Consider the following 12,268-nt stretch of genomic DNA (forward strand, 5'->3'; position numbering starts at 1 on the left):
ACCCAGTCCAGCCACCCTACCCCACCCCACCCCATGGCCGCCACAGACCATCACAGGGGACCCAGACAACCTGGGGGAATTAGAGGAAAGAGCAAACAGCCAACTGTGAGCATGGACACACTCATGACGTTGGGGGGCAGTGGAGTGACAGGGCCTGGGCTCCCAGAGCCGGGCTCCCTGACTTCAAGCAGAGGACATGACCCCCGATGGTCAACGGTGTGAGTGCCCAAGAGCTGAGAGAAGAGACACATGCAGCGTACTCTCTGTTATACTGGCAAAACTATGAATAGCCCCGCTCCAATTTTTCTTTAATTTTGACATAAATACTGTTTTTCACTTTTAAAAAGCCCACTCAGCAAGGGAACAGGTTGTGGAGCCCTTTATGGGCACAGCTCCTGTGCTCAGATTAAAGCCATTTAAAGGGGAGGCAGGGGTGGGCGTGCCGCAGGCCTCCGTGGGGCCCACATCACAGCCCAGCTCTCCCTCACCCAACCCTGTGACTTCCGCCACCCTTCCCTAAGAGGCGTCTTGTACCCTACATCCCGCCTCAGCAACTGCTCTGGAGAAGGGGAGCATCAGCCACAGGGCCCCCACAGACTGTTCGAGTGGGAGTTTTATTAAAATCCAGGTCTGCCTGGGTCTAGAAGGCCTGGGCTCTGGAGGTCAGGTGCACTGCTGAGTGCAGGCCAGGCAGCGATGGGCAGCTGGGAAAGCCTGACGCCCTGCAGCTGAGACGGAGCCCCTGCCGAGGTCCCCCCACCAGGCCTGCCAACTGCTCTACCTGCTCTGCTCCACGAAAACCAACCAAGCCACGTGAGTGCACCAGCCACAGAACCCCATCCAGGACCTTCCCGTCACAACCAGCGCCAGGGTCCATCTCAGGTCAACTGCCCTCCCTAGTTCTTCAAACGTCCCACAGAGAAGCCAGCCAGGGGCCAGCAGCTTCTGGCTGCTGAGCTCAGGTCTTACTGAGCAGACAAAAGCAGAGACCACAGCCTGACCCCCGACGCCGCCCCACCAACCGCTCACCTGTCTGGGCACTGCCCTCCCCTCCAGCCGCCACATCCCCACTGGACCCGTGGCCACCCTAGGGGTCTCAGCCTAAGGGTACCTTCCCAGAGCGCAGTGGCACCCCAGCCTGTGTGCACCCCACTGTCTTCCCTGTAGGGTTTGTCATGATGCGACTTGCTTTATCTGCTCATTTGCATATTTTTGATCTCCCCCCGCCCCGCCCCCCCCCGCTGCCCCAACATAGCTCTGTGGGAGCTGTCTCCCAGTGCCTCCGGGGCAAGTGTGAGTGAAAGAACGCAGACAGGCCCCACTTCCCCCACAAATGCTAAGCGCCAGCAGGAGAGGCCTGGCTGGGAAGCACCGGGAGCCCCTACATCATCTGCCCTCCAAGCTGGAGGAGGCTGCCAGCGCCAAAGCCCACGCGCGGAGCCAGTGACAAAGGCCGGCAGCTGCGTGGAGAGGTGAGCCCAGGGCAGGGTGACGGCCAGGAGGTCCGCGCAAGACGCAGCCTGAGGGACGGGGGCTGGGGGGGGCTCTAAGGCCACGGGGGAGGGAGCCACCAGTGAGGCCCTCACAGGGAGGAGCTGACGAGCCTGTCGTCCCCCGTCCCTCACCCCAAAGCCAGAATCTGAGCATGTGGTCCTGCTGGGGGAGCAGCCCCATGCCTGCCCCTGTCACCTGTCACCTGGAAGGCTGGACACCTCCAGCCCGCCCGCCTCGTGGCCCTCTGCCCATCCCTCCCGCCACTGCCGCCAGAAACCTCTACCAGCTCCGACGCGTCAACCCCTCTCCCTCAGCCTCGTGCTCACCCGGTGGGTCTTGCTGTAGGTGTAGAGGAAGGCCAGGCGGTAGAGGCTCTTGTAGTGCTGGGGGAAGCGGCTGAGGCACAGGCGGAGCGAGGCGATGCACTGCTCCGTGAGGAACTGGCGCTGCTCCTCTGCGCCGGCCGGCAGCCCCTGGGGGAAGGCAGCTGGCTCCCCCAGCGGGTCCCCTCTCTTCCTCCCATCCCATGGGGCAGGCACAGAAGTTGGGGGCTTGGCAGGGGTGCCAGCGGAGGCCGGGGGGTCGGCAGCAGGCTTCTGGATGCTTTGCTCTGTGGCCCGGAAGCCTTCTGAGCTCTCCGAGGACTCCTCGGCTTTTCCTGAATTGAGAACAAAGAAAAGAAAGTCACCTCGGCTTTAGGCCCTCTCCCCATGGCAGTCCACCACCAGCGACAGGGGCACTTTGGTGAGCGATCAGCATAGCTGGGTCCACACTCTTGCTGGATGGGAGCTGGACCCAGGCGACTCAGGGGCCGGATCGCTGCCTCTGCCCCCCGAGCGCCCAGCTGAGGCCTCCGTGGCCTCCAGTCTCCTCCCTGATGAAACAGGATATCTCAGCTGGCACGCAGCTGAGAGGGGGGCTCTGAGCTGGGCTCAGGGTGTCCCTGTGGGTGGTGGCACAGGGCTGCCCACCTCAAGGCCGTGCATGTGAATGGGGAAGCAGCCCAAAGAGGGCAGGCATGGCCACCACCACCGAGGGCAGCACCAGCTCCATGCTCAGCGCCCCCAGCCCGCCTGCCCCTCCAGCCCACCGGAGAGGCAGCGTGGGGTAGTGGATGAGGGTACAGACTGACCCTCTCTGGACCTCAGGTTCTTCTCCAGTAAAAGGGAACAGCCAGTGCTTTCCCCTGGGGAGGCTGGGAGGCCTGGCTGCTGTTGTTGCTACTGTCCACCAAGTGGCTGTGTGCCCCGGCCCGGCCACAGTGAGAAAGCTTCCAGAATCCATGGCCGGCTGACCAGCCACGGCCTCAGCGCAGTGCCAGGGCCGCCGGCCTGCCTGCAACCTCCCAGCAAGCCCGGGAGTGGGCTCTGCCCACTGACTTCCACCGCGGGGCCTGGGGGCCCCACAGGAGCTAGGCAGACTCTGGGGCCAGATCAGGGCCCGCCCCAAGAAAGGAGGGGTTCAGGCTAAAAAGAAAGCACATTTGTGACATATAGTACCCAAAGGCTTTTTGGCTCTCCCACACGGGGCCGCAGTGGGGTCCTAACAACAAGGACAGTGTCACCAGCGCCCACCGCATACGAGGCGCCTGCGTGCACCTGCCTGAGATGCCGCGTTTGACCCCACAACCCAGGAGCGGGCCTGGGATCACTCCCATCCTACACGGGAAACAGCGGGGCCCAGGGAGGTGAGTGGCTCAGCCAACCGAGGTCCCCGGACAGCAGCGGAGGTGCGAGGGCAGAGGCCAGGACCCACGTTGTCCAGCGCTGCCCAGGCTCCCAGGACACCCCAGCAGTCCTGCCCACACGCTGAGTCAGGTCTCCATACCTCTCTCCTCTGCGGCCCCCTGAAGGTCTTTCCCGGACGGTCCTACTTGGGAACTGGGAGCGGGCGGCCTCTTCTCTGTGTAGGGCTTCTGGGAACCCTCCAGGGAGCTGGCAGGCTCATTGAAGAGGTCCTGTGTCGAGCTGGAGTCCGAGAGTGCCACGGCTGTGCTCTCCTGGCTGCGTTCTGGGGAGAGAAGGACAGAGGCGGCAGCGTGAACCCTGGCACCTGGGGAACAGAGGGGCCTACCACGGAGCCTCTCGGCCAGAGGTCTGGCCACTGCCCCGTGCACAGCCACTCTGACACTGCCTGGCCCGCCTGTCCTGGAGGCCACTGAGCCACTCACCAGAGGCACCAATTTCCTGGGTTTTCCCCCAAGAGTGGTGTTCTGGTAAGTGTTTGACAATTGACTCTCAGGAGGGGAAAGCCTTCGTTTGTAGCATTTACTGATTTCTGTGGTGTAAATACTCCCACCGTGGCCAATTTCGAGATACCAATGTGATTTATCTGAATGCAGGGTTGGGAAGAGATGCACAGTAGTGATTATACATCACCGCACAGTATTCCTACCGCAACAGGCACACGTAATCGCGATGGGGAAGAACTCAGCCAACACTTTTACCCAGTCTCCGAAGGCCACGTGTGGTGGGTCTGCAGTGACAGTACAGATCACTGGGACTTGCAGACCCCAGGTTGGAGGCGCCCCCTGGGCTCCTCTCCACGGCCTCCCAGCTGCTCCTGAGGAAGATGGGGGCGGGGCAGGAGAGATTGGGGGACATCTTCCCGGGGTGCAGGCTGCTGTGGGAAGGGTATGAAGCCCTGGCTGGACCTTTCTCCCCAACAGAGCAAGTCAGAACCAACAGGGGAGGGGCAGCAAGCCTGGTGATAGCCCTGTCGCCTCCAGGGCACAGGTGAAGACCCACGGGAAACACCTGCAGGGAATCGCCCAGGGCCTGAACACTCCCACCAAGACACAGGGACCCGGCTGGCCAGGTCTGAGGCTGCACCCAGACAACAGAGGACCAGCCGAGCCCCCAGCCCGGGCTGGTAGGCATGGACTCACAGCCAAGCACTCTGCTGCAGGAAGAGGGGCAAGGACGTGGAGAGACCCACCTGAGGGGCACACAGAGGGCCTGAAGCAAGCAGAAGGTGGAAACGTTGAGAAAACCTTCCAGCAAACCACCCCACCCTGAGCACAAGGCAGCATTGGGGGAACTGGAGGCCGGGGGTGGGGTGCACCAAGGGAACCACAGCAACAGCAAGACCCAACCCTGCTCAGCTTCCACCTCGTCAGCCTCACTTCCCCACCTGACGCCTGGGAGCTTAAGAGTGAAGCCCATTCCAGGCATGAATATCAGTTATCTCAACCTCTTCTGTCCTACACACGCTATCTCGAGTTCAATATAAAAAGTATAAGACACACACACACGCAAAAGCAGAAAAGAACACTGTCAAGAGACAAAAAGATCAACAGAACTGGGCTCAGAGGTGACCCTCCCCTCTCTTTTTTGTATTTACCTTCTCTAAAGTATTACTAACTCCTGATGAAAGCGAAACCAGCAGCCATGCATCATGGACTGGCAGCACGTGTAAGAATGAAATGAACGAGAGCAGCAGCCTGAGAGAAGGGAGGTTCACGCTGCTGCATGTGAAGCAGGATCACATCCTCCAAGGGCAGACTGTGATCACCTGAAGATGTATTTTCTTAACCCTAATGCAGGCACTACATTATTTTTAAAAAAGAGTTATAAATAAACCAATAGTAGAGATAAAAGACAACCATTAAAAAATAGCACTTCGTTTTTGTCTTGAACTTTGTGTACTTGAAGGTGACGCTCACTAGTCACGTGACCTTGAATAAGTAAGGCCCTTTCCCCACCTCTGAGTTGCAGCCACGTATCATCTCAGGGGAGCTGGTGCCATGGGGGCTTCTGGGGTCTGGCCCTCAACCCTTGCTCAGCTGCTGGAGAGCCTGGATGCCCAGTCGGCAGTGCCCTGGGGCCACCAGCAGGACAGCATGAGCTGCTTAGCAGGCAAACTCACAACAGAATGGGAAACTGTTCTGGCAAAGTCGAGAGCCTGGACTCTGGGAGACCCCGGCCGCCCGAGTCCAGGTCCTGCTCTGTCACTTACTGGGTCGGACAGCTTAGGCGGTTGCCATAATTTCTTTACACTTGTTTCCCGACGTGTGGAACTGTCATAATACATGTGCCCACTTCATGGGGTTGTTATGAGGATTAAAGTGCCTGATACACTGTGAATGTTCATGAAATGTCAGCTCAACTATCACCAGTATGACCTCAGAGAACCCGGACCATCTCATCTCTAATGTCTCAGATGTGACACACAAGGGTTTAGTCCTAAAGGCCACACTGGACACAGGGCCTGTCGACAGGGTGCTGACCACTCCTTACACTGACTGGGCAACACCATCCCAGGTGCGCTGGGCAGCACACAGGACACCAAGAATTAGGCCCGTGCTTCCAACAGCAGCTCTGGGGCTCCACCTCTCTACCCACATCTGACTGCTGACCAGGCTTTGGGGACAGTGACCTTTCAGGCAGCTCCATAGCTGCCTCTGCATGTCCACTGCCCAGTAAGTGCAGGGCATCAGCATCTCACTTCGTGGGGGAAGGGACCTCCTAGGCAAGGGGCTCTCCCCTGACTGCAAGGCAGATCCCAAGCTCCATAAGCTCCAAGTGGGGGTGATGGGCAGTGTGAAGGCATCGCTTCTCCAGGGCTGGCAGCCGACCCTCTGGGCTCCGGGAGGCCCAGACCTGCACTCCAATCCCAGAGCTGCCACTTGGGCTGCTCGAGGCCTCCATGTCATGGTCTTTAACATGTTTGTCACTGCCTGCCCCCCCCACCTCTGCCCCCGACACACACACAGGATTCCCACAGGGGCCTGCTTGGTTCCTGGCACACTGGAGTGACGCCCACCAACCCACCCGGCCCTCAGCCCCACCTCTGGCCCTGACAAAGGACTCAGGCTCGTGGTTAAGCGGTCCTGGCAATCAGCCGATGGGCGCTCCCCTGCCAGCACCCAAGCAGCCGCAGGCGCCGCAGGGCTGGGCAGCACGGCCTGCAGCGGGCAGGCATCCAGGAGGCAGCACAGCGGGAGGACTGACTGAGAGCTGTCATGAGGCTGATGGGCCACGAGCTCACAAGTTGTTGGGCTTTGGGCCTGAAGGAACTGCTCATTTGATGGAACCCGTTGTGATCATCATGAAAACCAAGGATCAGCTTAAACAAACATTCGGATATTTCCTACCAATGAGCTAATGTCCTGGCAGCGCTGCCCGGTGAGGGTGAGGGAGGGTGGTGTGGGCAGGACGGCGGTACCCGCTCCCCGGGGAGTGACAGGTAGAGGGGCCTCAGCTGAGCCTCCTTTAAAACTGCACCTGCAGCCACCACAGAGCAGGACACATGTCAGCCAGGGAGCCAGCGGGAATGGGGCTGCGACCACGCTTCCCTGACCCCTTCAACACGTGGGTGAAAACCTAGGACGCTGACCCTGACAGGGCAGAGAGCAGCATCGGCTGGCACGACGCGTGTGGTTCCTCCCAGGGTGATCGTGGGCACTCACGGAGCCCTGAGGAACATGTAAAGGGCCGGGAAGTCCCCAGGGGCCAGCACATCACGCAGCACACCCTGCAGCTTGGGGGAGGCGAGGGTCTGCGAAGCAAGAGGGTGGGGGATGCTCATGCCTGGGAAGCAGAGGATAAGTGTGTCGCTGCAAAGACAGACACCAACGGGGACTCAGGAGGCCCGGGGCCAAGTATCTCCAATCCTCTCGGGTCTCGTGTGTCAGAGAGGGTTGGCACGAGACTGTTGAAAATGATCCTGATTTTAAATACTAAGAAGCAAGTGAGGTCCCACTTGGGGGCCTGTGGAGGGGCTGCACTGGGGCTTCCTGGGCCCCTGGTCCTAAGGCAGAGCCAGACTCAGCTAAACAGCCGGCGACCTGCAGGGCTGGGCAGGAGGGCCTTCCCAGGAAAGGCACACAGGTGGGTGGACCCTGGAGACCACCCACCGCCCAAGCTCCCGACTTCCTTAGTGGGCTGCCTAGGGGCCAGCAGGAAAGAGAGCTGGCACCCGGGTGGAGGGCCGGCTACACAGGCAGCCCTGCACTCCTTCCAGGGCGCTTTTTTAGAACCTGTCCACACAGAACCTGCTCACACTAATACATACATGAGGCAGGGTTATAAATATGTCACTCTTACTGTTAATCACTGGAGAGGTTCACTTCCAAGCCCCTGGGCCACCGCAGCCCTTCCTCTGAACCTTAGAGGGACGTGCATCTGTTGACCTGCTTTCTCAGCCCGGGCACCCCCACCACCACCTCCAGGGGGACCCACAGCCAGGGCAAGTGAGCAGAGCTGGGGGCACAGAGGGAAAGGGGCCCGGCCTGGTGACACAAGCCCCTGTCCCACCGGGGCTTTCTTTATATGGGTTTGACTCAGTTCACATCCCTTGAACATTCTCAGGATTTGCAGGCCAGCCTGAAAGAGCTCTTTGGTTACAAGACACACGTTCCCTGCTGTGTTTTCTCCATTTGCTCTGGCAGGAAGGCTAGAAACGGCCACAGCCAGCTAGTCCATTAGCTCAGCTATATGAAAGCTCAAGGAAAAAGACGCGTGCTTGTGTGATCAAAACTGCAGCAACTCTGGCTGCTGAGCCCTGAAAAGATCACCAATTTTCTGCCGACCAGAAAACAACAGGTTTCTAAGAACTGTAAACTTGGGTGGAATCAATATTTTGAGAAATCTTTCAACTGGGCAAAACCTGCCCCAGTCGGGCCCTGATGACCGCCAAGAAGGGACTTGTCCACCGGGAGTAGGGCTGGGGTGTGGGATGGGTGCCCTCCTGCAGGCCAAGGAGACTGGACAGACCTCCAAGAGAAGAGACACCAGAAACCCACCCCATCCATCCCCCAGAGAGGTAGCAGTGGAGCCAGGCCCCCAGTGCTCAGAGTGGGGAGAAGGGACTTCCCTGGTGGTGCAGTGGTTAAGAATCCGCCTGCCAATGCAGGGGACATGGGCTCAATCCCTGGTCCGGAAAGATCCCACAAGCCACGGAGCAACTAAGGCCACGAGCCACAACTGCTGAAGCCCGTGCGCTCTAGGGCCCACGTGCCGCAACTACAGAACCCATGTGCTGCAACTATTGAGGCCTGCGAGCCTAGAGCCCGTGCTCTGCAACAAGAGAAGCCACTGCAATGAGAAGTCCACGCACTCCAACGAAGAGTAGCCCCCGCTCACCGCAACTAGAGAAAGCCCACGCATAGCAACAAAGACCCAACACGGCCAAAAAAAAAAAAATTTTTTTAAGAATGGGGAGGGGACTTCCCTGGTGGTGCAGTGGTTAAGAATCCACCTGCCAATGCAAGGGACACGGGTTCAAGCCCTGCTCCGGATAGATCCCACATGCCACGGAGCAACTAAGCTCCTGTGCCACAACTACTGAGCCTGTGCTCTAGAGCCCACGAGCCACAACCACTGAAGCCTGCGCACCTAGAGCCTGTGCTCCGCAACGAGAAGCCACCGCAATGAGAAGCCCACGCACTGCAACGAAGAGTAGACCCGGCTTGCCACAACTAGAGAAAGCCCGCGCACAGCAACAAAGACCCAGCGCAGCCAAATAAATAAATAAACAAATAAATAAATTTAAAAAAAAAAAGAATGGGGAGAAGACCTGGCCTCATAGCGTGCCCCTTGCCCTGAGCCCTCACCATGCACTACCCTGCTCCCCGAGCCGGCAAGGCACTGACCAGGGAGGCCTCGGGCAGCTTTGTTTTCCTAATGGCAGGCGGGTGGACAGCTGCCTCTCGACCCCGATACCAGGGCAGGCAGAGCAGGTCAGGTGAGAGCAGCACCCCACAGCTACCTGGAGGGGTTCCCAGGAAGGCTCTTCCAACAGAGGATGATTGGGAACCTGCCTTTCTCAGAGCCAGAGAGAGAGAGAGAGAGAGACACCGCAACCACGCCACTCCCCTGTGGCCTTCAGGCCCTGCTGCTTCCCAAGCTCTCTCCCTCAAGGTTTCTCTTCCACCCACCCGGTCATCTATCTCAGTGTCCAAATGCCACAGGACTCTCCAACCTCCGTGTCTTTGCTCCCACGGCCCCTCACCCGAAATGGCCCTGCAGCTCTCTCTGGAGGCCCACCTCCTCCAGGAAGTCCCCCCGATCCACCAAACCCCAGAGCCAGCTCATGGCACTCCCTCATGACACCAAGCACTGCCCCAGGGACACAGACCCAACTGAGATCTCATCTCGGCTCTCCCCACGGCGCCCTCTCCTAGGCCCAGCACACAGCAGACGCTAACAGATGCCATGACCAGCTACAGCCCAAAGACGTTTTTCAAAGGTGAGAATGAGGGAGAAGAGGACAGAGAAGGTGACAGGCTCTGCCCTCTGCCAGCCTCCCTCCTTGGCCCGACACCAGTCCCACCCTGTGGGGACTTGCAGGACCACCTGGGCTCCATGAGGAGAAGGTCTATGTGCAGGACAAGCCCAGCATAGGCTTGTCCCCTCGGCCAGGCCGAGGACACCACGGCTGCAGAGCGCACGGTGAGCATTTTTACACCCTTGTCCTTGTAAAGAACACTTTGTATCTTATAGTCTGTTGCCTTTGCTACCCTTTTAAGCAAGAAAGAATAAAGCAACGGAAACACAGACTGAGCTGCCTGCCGGACAGGTGGGTGGGCGGGCAGTGTGGGGAGGCCACTGCCGCGCGTGCGTCTGGCCAGAACTGGGATGATGGGCCGGGGCAGAAGCCAAGCACATCAAACACACACTCTCCAAACCACAGGACAGCAATACAGAGGTGCTCCCGGCCAGCGGGAAGCAGGGAGCCGGACTGAGGGTCAGCATGCGGCCAGCTCGGTCCCTGAAGCGAGCTGTGACAGCACAAGCAGAGGACAGCCTGGAGAACAGTGGTCAGGGTTAGGGGCAGCACGGGCAATATTGGTGGAGGCAGCGTGGGCGAGTGGGCGAGGACGAGCACAGATGGGACACGACACAGACGGTGACGGTGACAGCATGGCAGGTGAGGATGGATGGTCGTGAGGGGGCTTGATACAGGCACGCTGGGCTGCCCCGAAGGCCCACACCTACCCCTGGGGCTCAGGGCAGCCACGGTTCATGCTGTAAAGGGGGTCACACGGGCACCCTGCACCCACCCCAGCCCCTGTGGCTCCCGCTCGCCTGACCCTGGCTTGCCCTCCCCTCCCCGACAGTGACCTCCAACACACCCCTCAGATCTTGACTAAGCTTCAGGAAGGCTTCCCACCCACCAAGAGACCAGGACAGGTCTCTATGGGACCCTCTGCTGTTCACGGAATCACACCTGCTCCTGTACCAAGCACCCGCAGCAGGGCAGGGCCCAGGGCTGTGCCATGTACCTGGCACAGGGCCGCAGGACGGGCAGGGCCTTGGGCAGGCTGGAGAGCCCCACCCTGAGGCCCCCTCTGGCTCTGGCTCTGACATTCCAAAGTGATGTGGAGCACGACAGCCAGACAGTGAGGGTCCTGGCCAGTCCAAGCCAGGGCCCAGGCTGTTCTATAAGGGTCCCACTCCCTGGGCCCTGCCACCAGGGAACTTCCAACAGGGAGACGCACAGACCCAGAGCCTTCCAGGCTGTGGCGACCTCCCAGTGTGGCCTCTCCACTGGCCCAGGGCGGGTGGGGGAGGACACTGAGACCCCAGGTGCCCTTGGCTCCACCCCAACTAGCCCCGCAGCCTCCTGCCCTCAGCTCACTCCCTCACGGGGGACAGGACACACGGCCAAGCCTGCCGGGTGACTGTGAGGACGGGTACCCGCTACCACTCCCAGGACCCAGCCTGGAGCCCCACGCGGAGCGAGCACGCACAGCTTCATGGTGGGGCCCCCATGCACACACACGCACATATACGCACACACGCGCACACTGCACAACGCATGTGGGGAGGAGCACAGAGCTTGTCTGGGAACCTCATCACGCTGTGGTCGAGCCTGTGTGAGCGGCGATCTCTGGAAGCCCCCTGAAGGTCCCAACACACTGCAACGTGGAAGATTTCAGCGCTGCGGGCGAATCCCAAGACGGATGGGAGGGAGAGGTGAGGCAGGCGGGGCTGCTGGGAGCGGAGGTCCTGCTCTGTCTCTCTCTGTCCCTCTCGGCCCAACCAGGGCCCCTCAGGTCAGCCGTGGGCGCCTCCAGCTGCCCGAGGGCCAGTTCCAAGGACTTCTCCCCAGGGCCGCAGACGGGCTGCAGGAAGCTCCCCACCCTGGTGTGGGGGGCAAAAGCGTGCAGGTGGGGCCGGTTCAGAGAGCACCCCAGGGCCACCTATGCTAAGCTAAGTAATTACTAAGACAATGAATAACTGTCAAGCTCCCTACATAGGCCGCAGCCATCCTCCTAAATCTCCCCTCAATCTCTCTCCAGGTCAGAACTGAGCCCGGCTGGCTCCTGGTGGTGAAGCAGAGGCGTCCTCAAGTGCAGCGCGGCCCTGAGGCTGGGTCTCCTCACCACACCCCAGGGAGGGCCTGGCACTCGACTGCCCGTCCAGCGGGCGGCAAGTTAGCTTGATGGTCCCTGTGGTGCAGGGGACCAGGGCCCCTCGGGGGCCGACTTCAGAGGATGCCACCTGCCCCTCTTCTGAGGCCGCACCACAGCTGGAGGGTCAGGGCGCAAAGCCAGGGTGACTGACCCCACACCTGAGCTCCCCCGGCTGAGCAGCGGCGACCGGGGCCCCTGCCAGCTCCGACAACAGCTCAGGGTGCCTGCGTCTAGGAGGCGGCTGTGACCCGCAGGCACCCTCGCTTAACACCCACGAGGAGAACGTCACCCCCGTCGCACAGGTGCGGAAGCTGTGGCTCAGAGAAGTGAAATCCTTGCCGAGGGCAGAGCTGGTGGAGGGGGCAAGGTAGCTCTGCCCTGGCCGCCCTGTCTGACCTAGAGCAGGGCCCCAGC

At 60.3% G+C, this 12,268-nt stretch overlaps 1 protein-coding gene across 1 annotated transcript in view; it reads right to left on the bottom strand.

Moving 5' to 3' along the window:
* The window catches only part of CABIN1 (calcineurin binding protein 1), a 102,672-nt gene that overhangs the window by 43,436 nt on the left and 46,968 nt on the right, over positions 1-12,268 (bottom strand). The window contains 2 exon segments of the mRNA XM_060118393.1: positions 1,821-2,152; positions 3,322-3,504. Of these exon segments, the coding sequence (XP_059974376.1) occupies positions 1,821-2,152; positions 3,322-3,504 (515 nt within the window).

Source organism: Mesoplodon densirostris, chromosome 15 (assembly GCF_025265405.1).
Source record: "Mesoplodon densirostris isolate mMesDen1 chromosome 15, mMesDen1 primary haplotype, whole genome shotgun sequence".
Classification (NCBI taxonomy): Eukaryota; Metazoa; Chordata; class Mammalia; order Artiodactyla; family Ziphiidae; genus Mesoplodon; species Mesoplodon densirostris.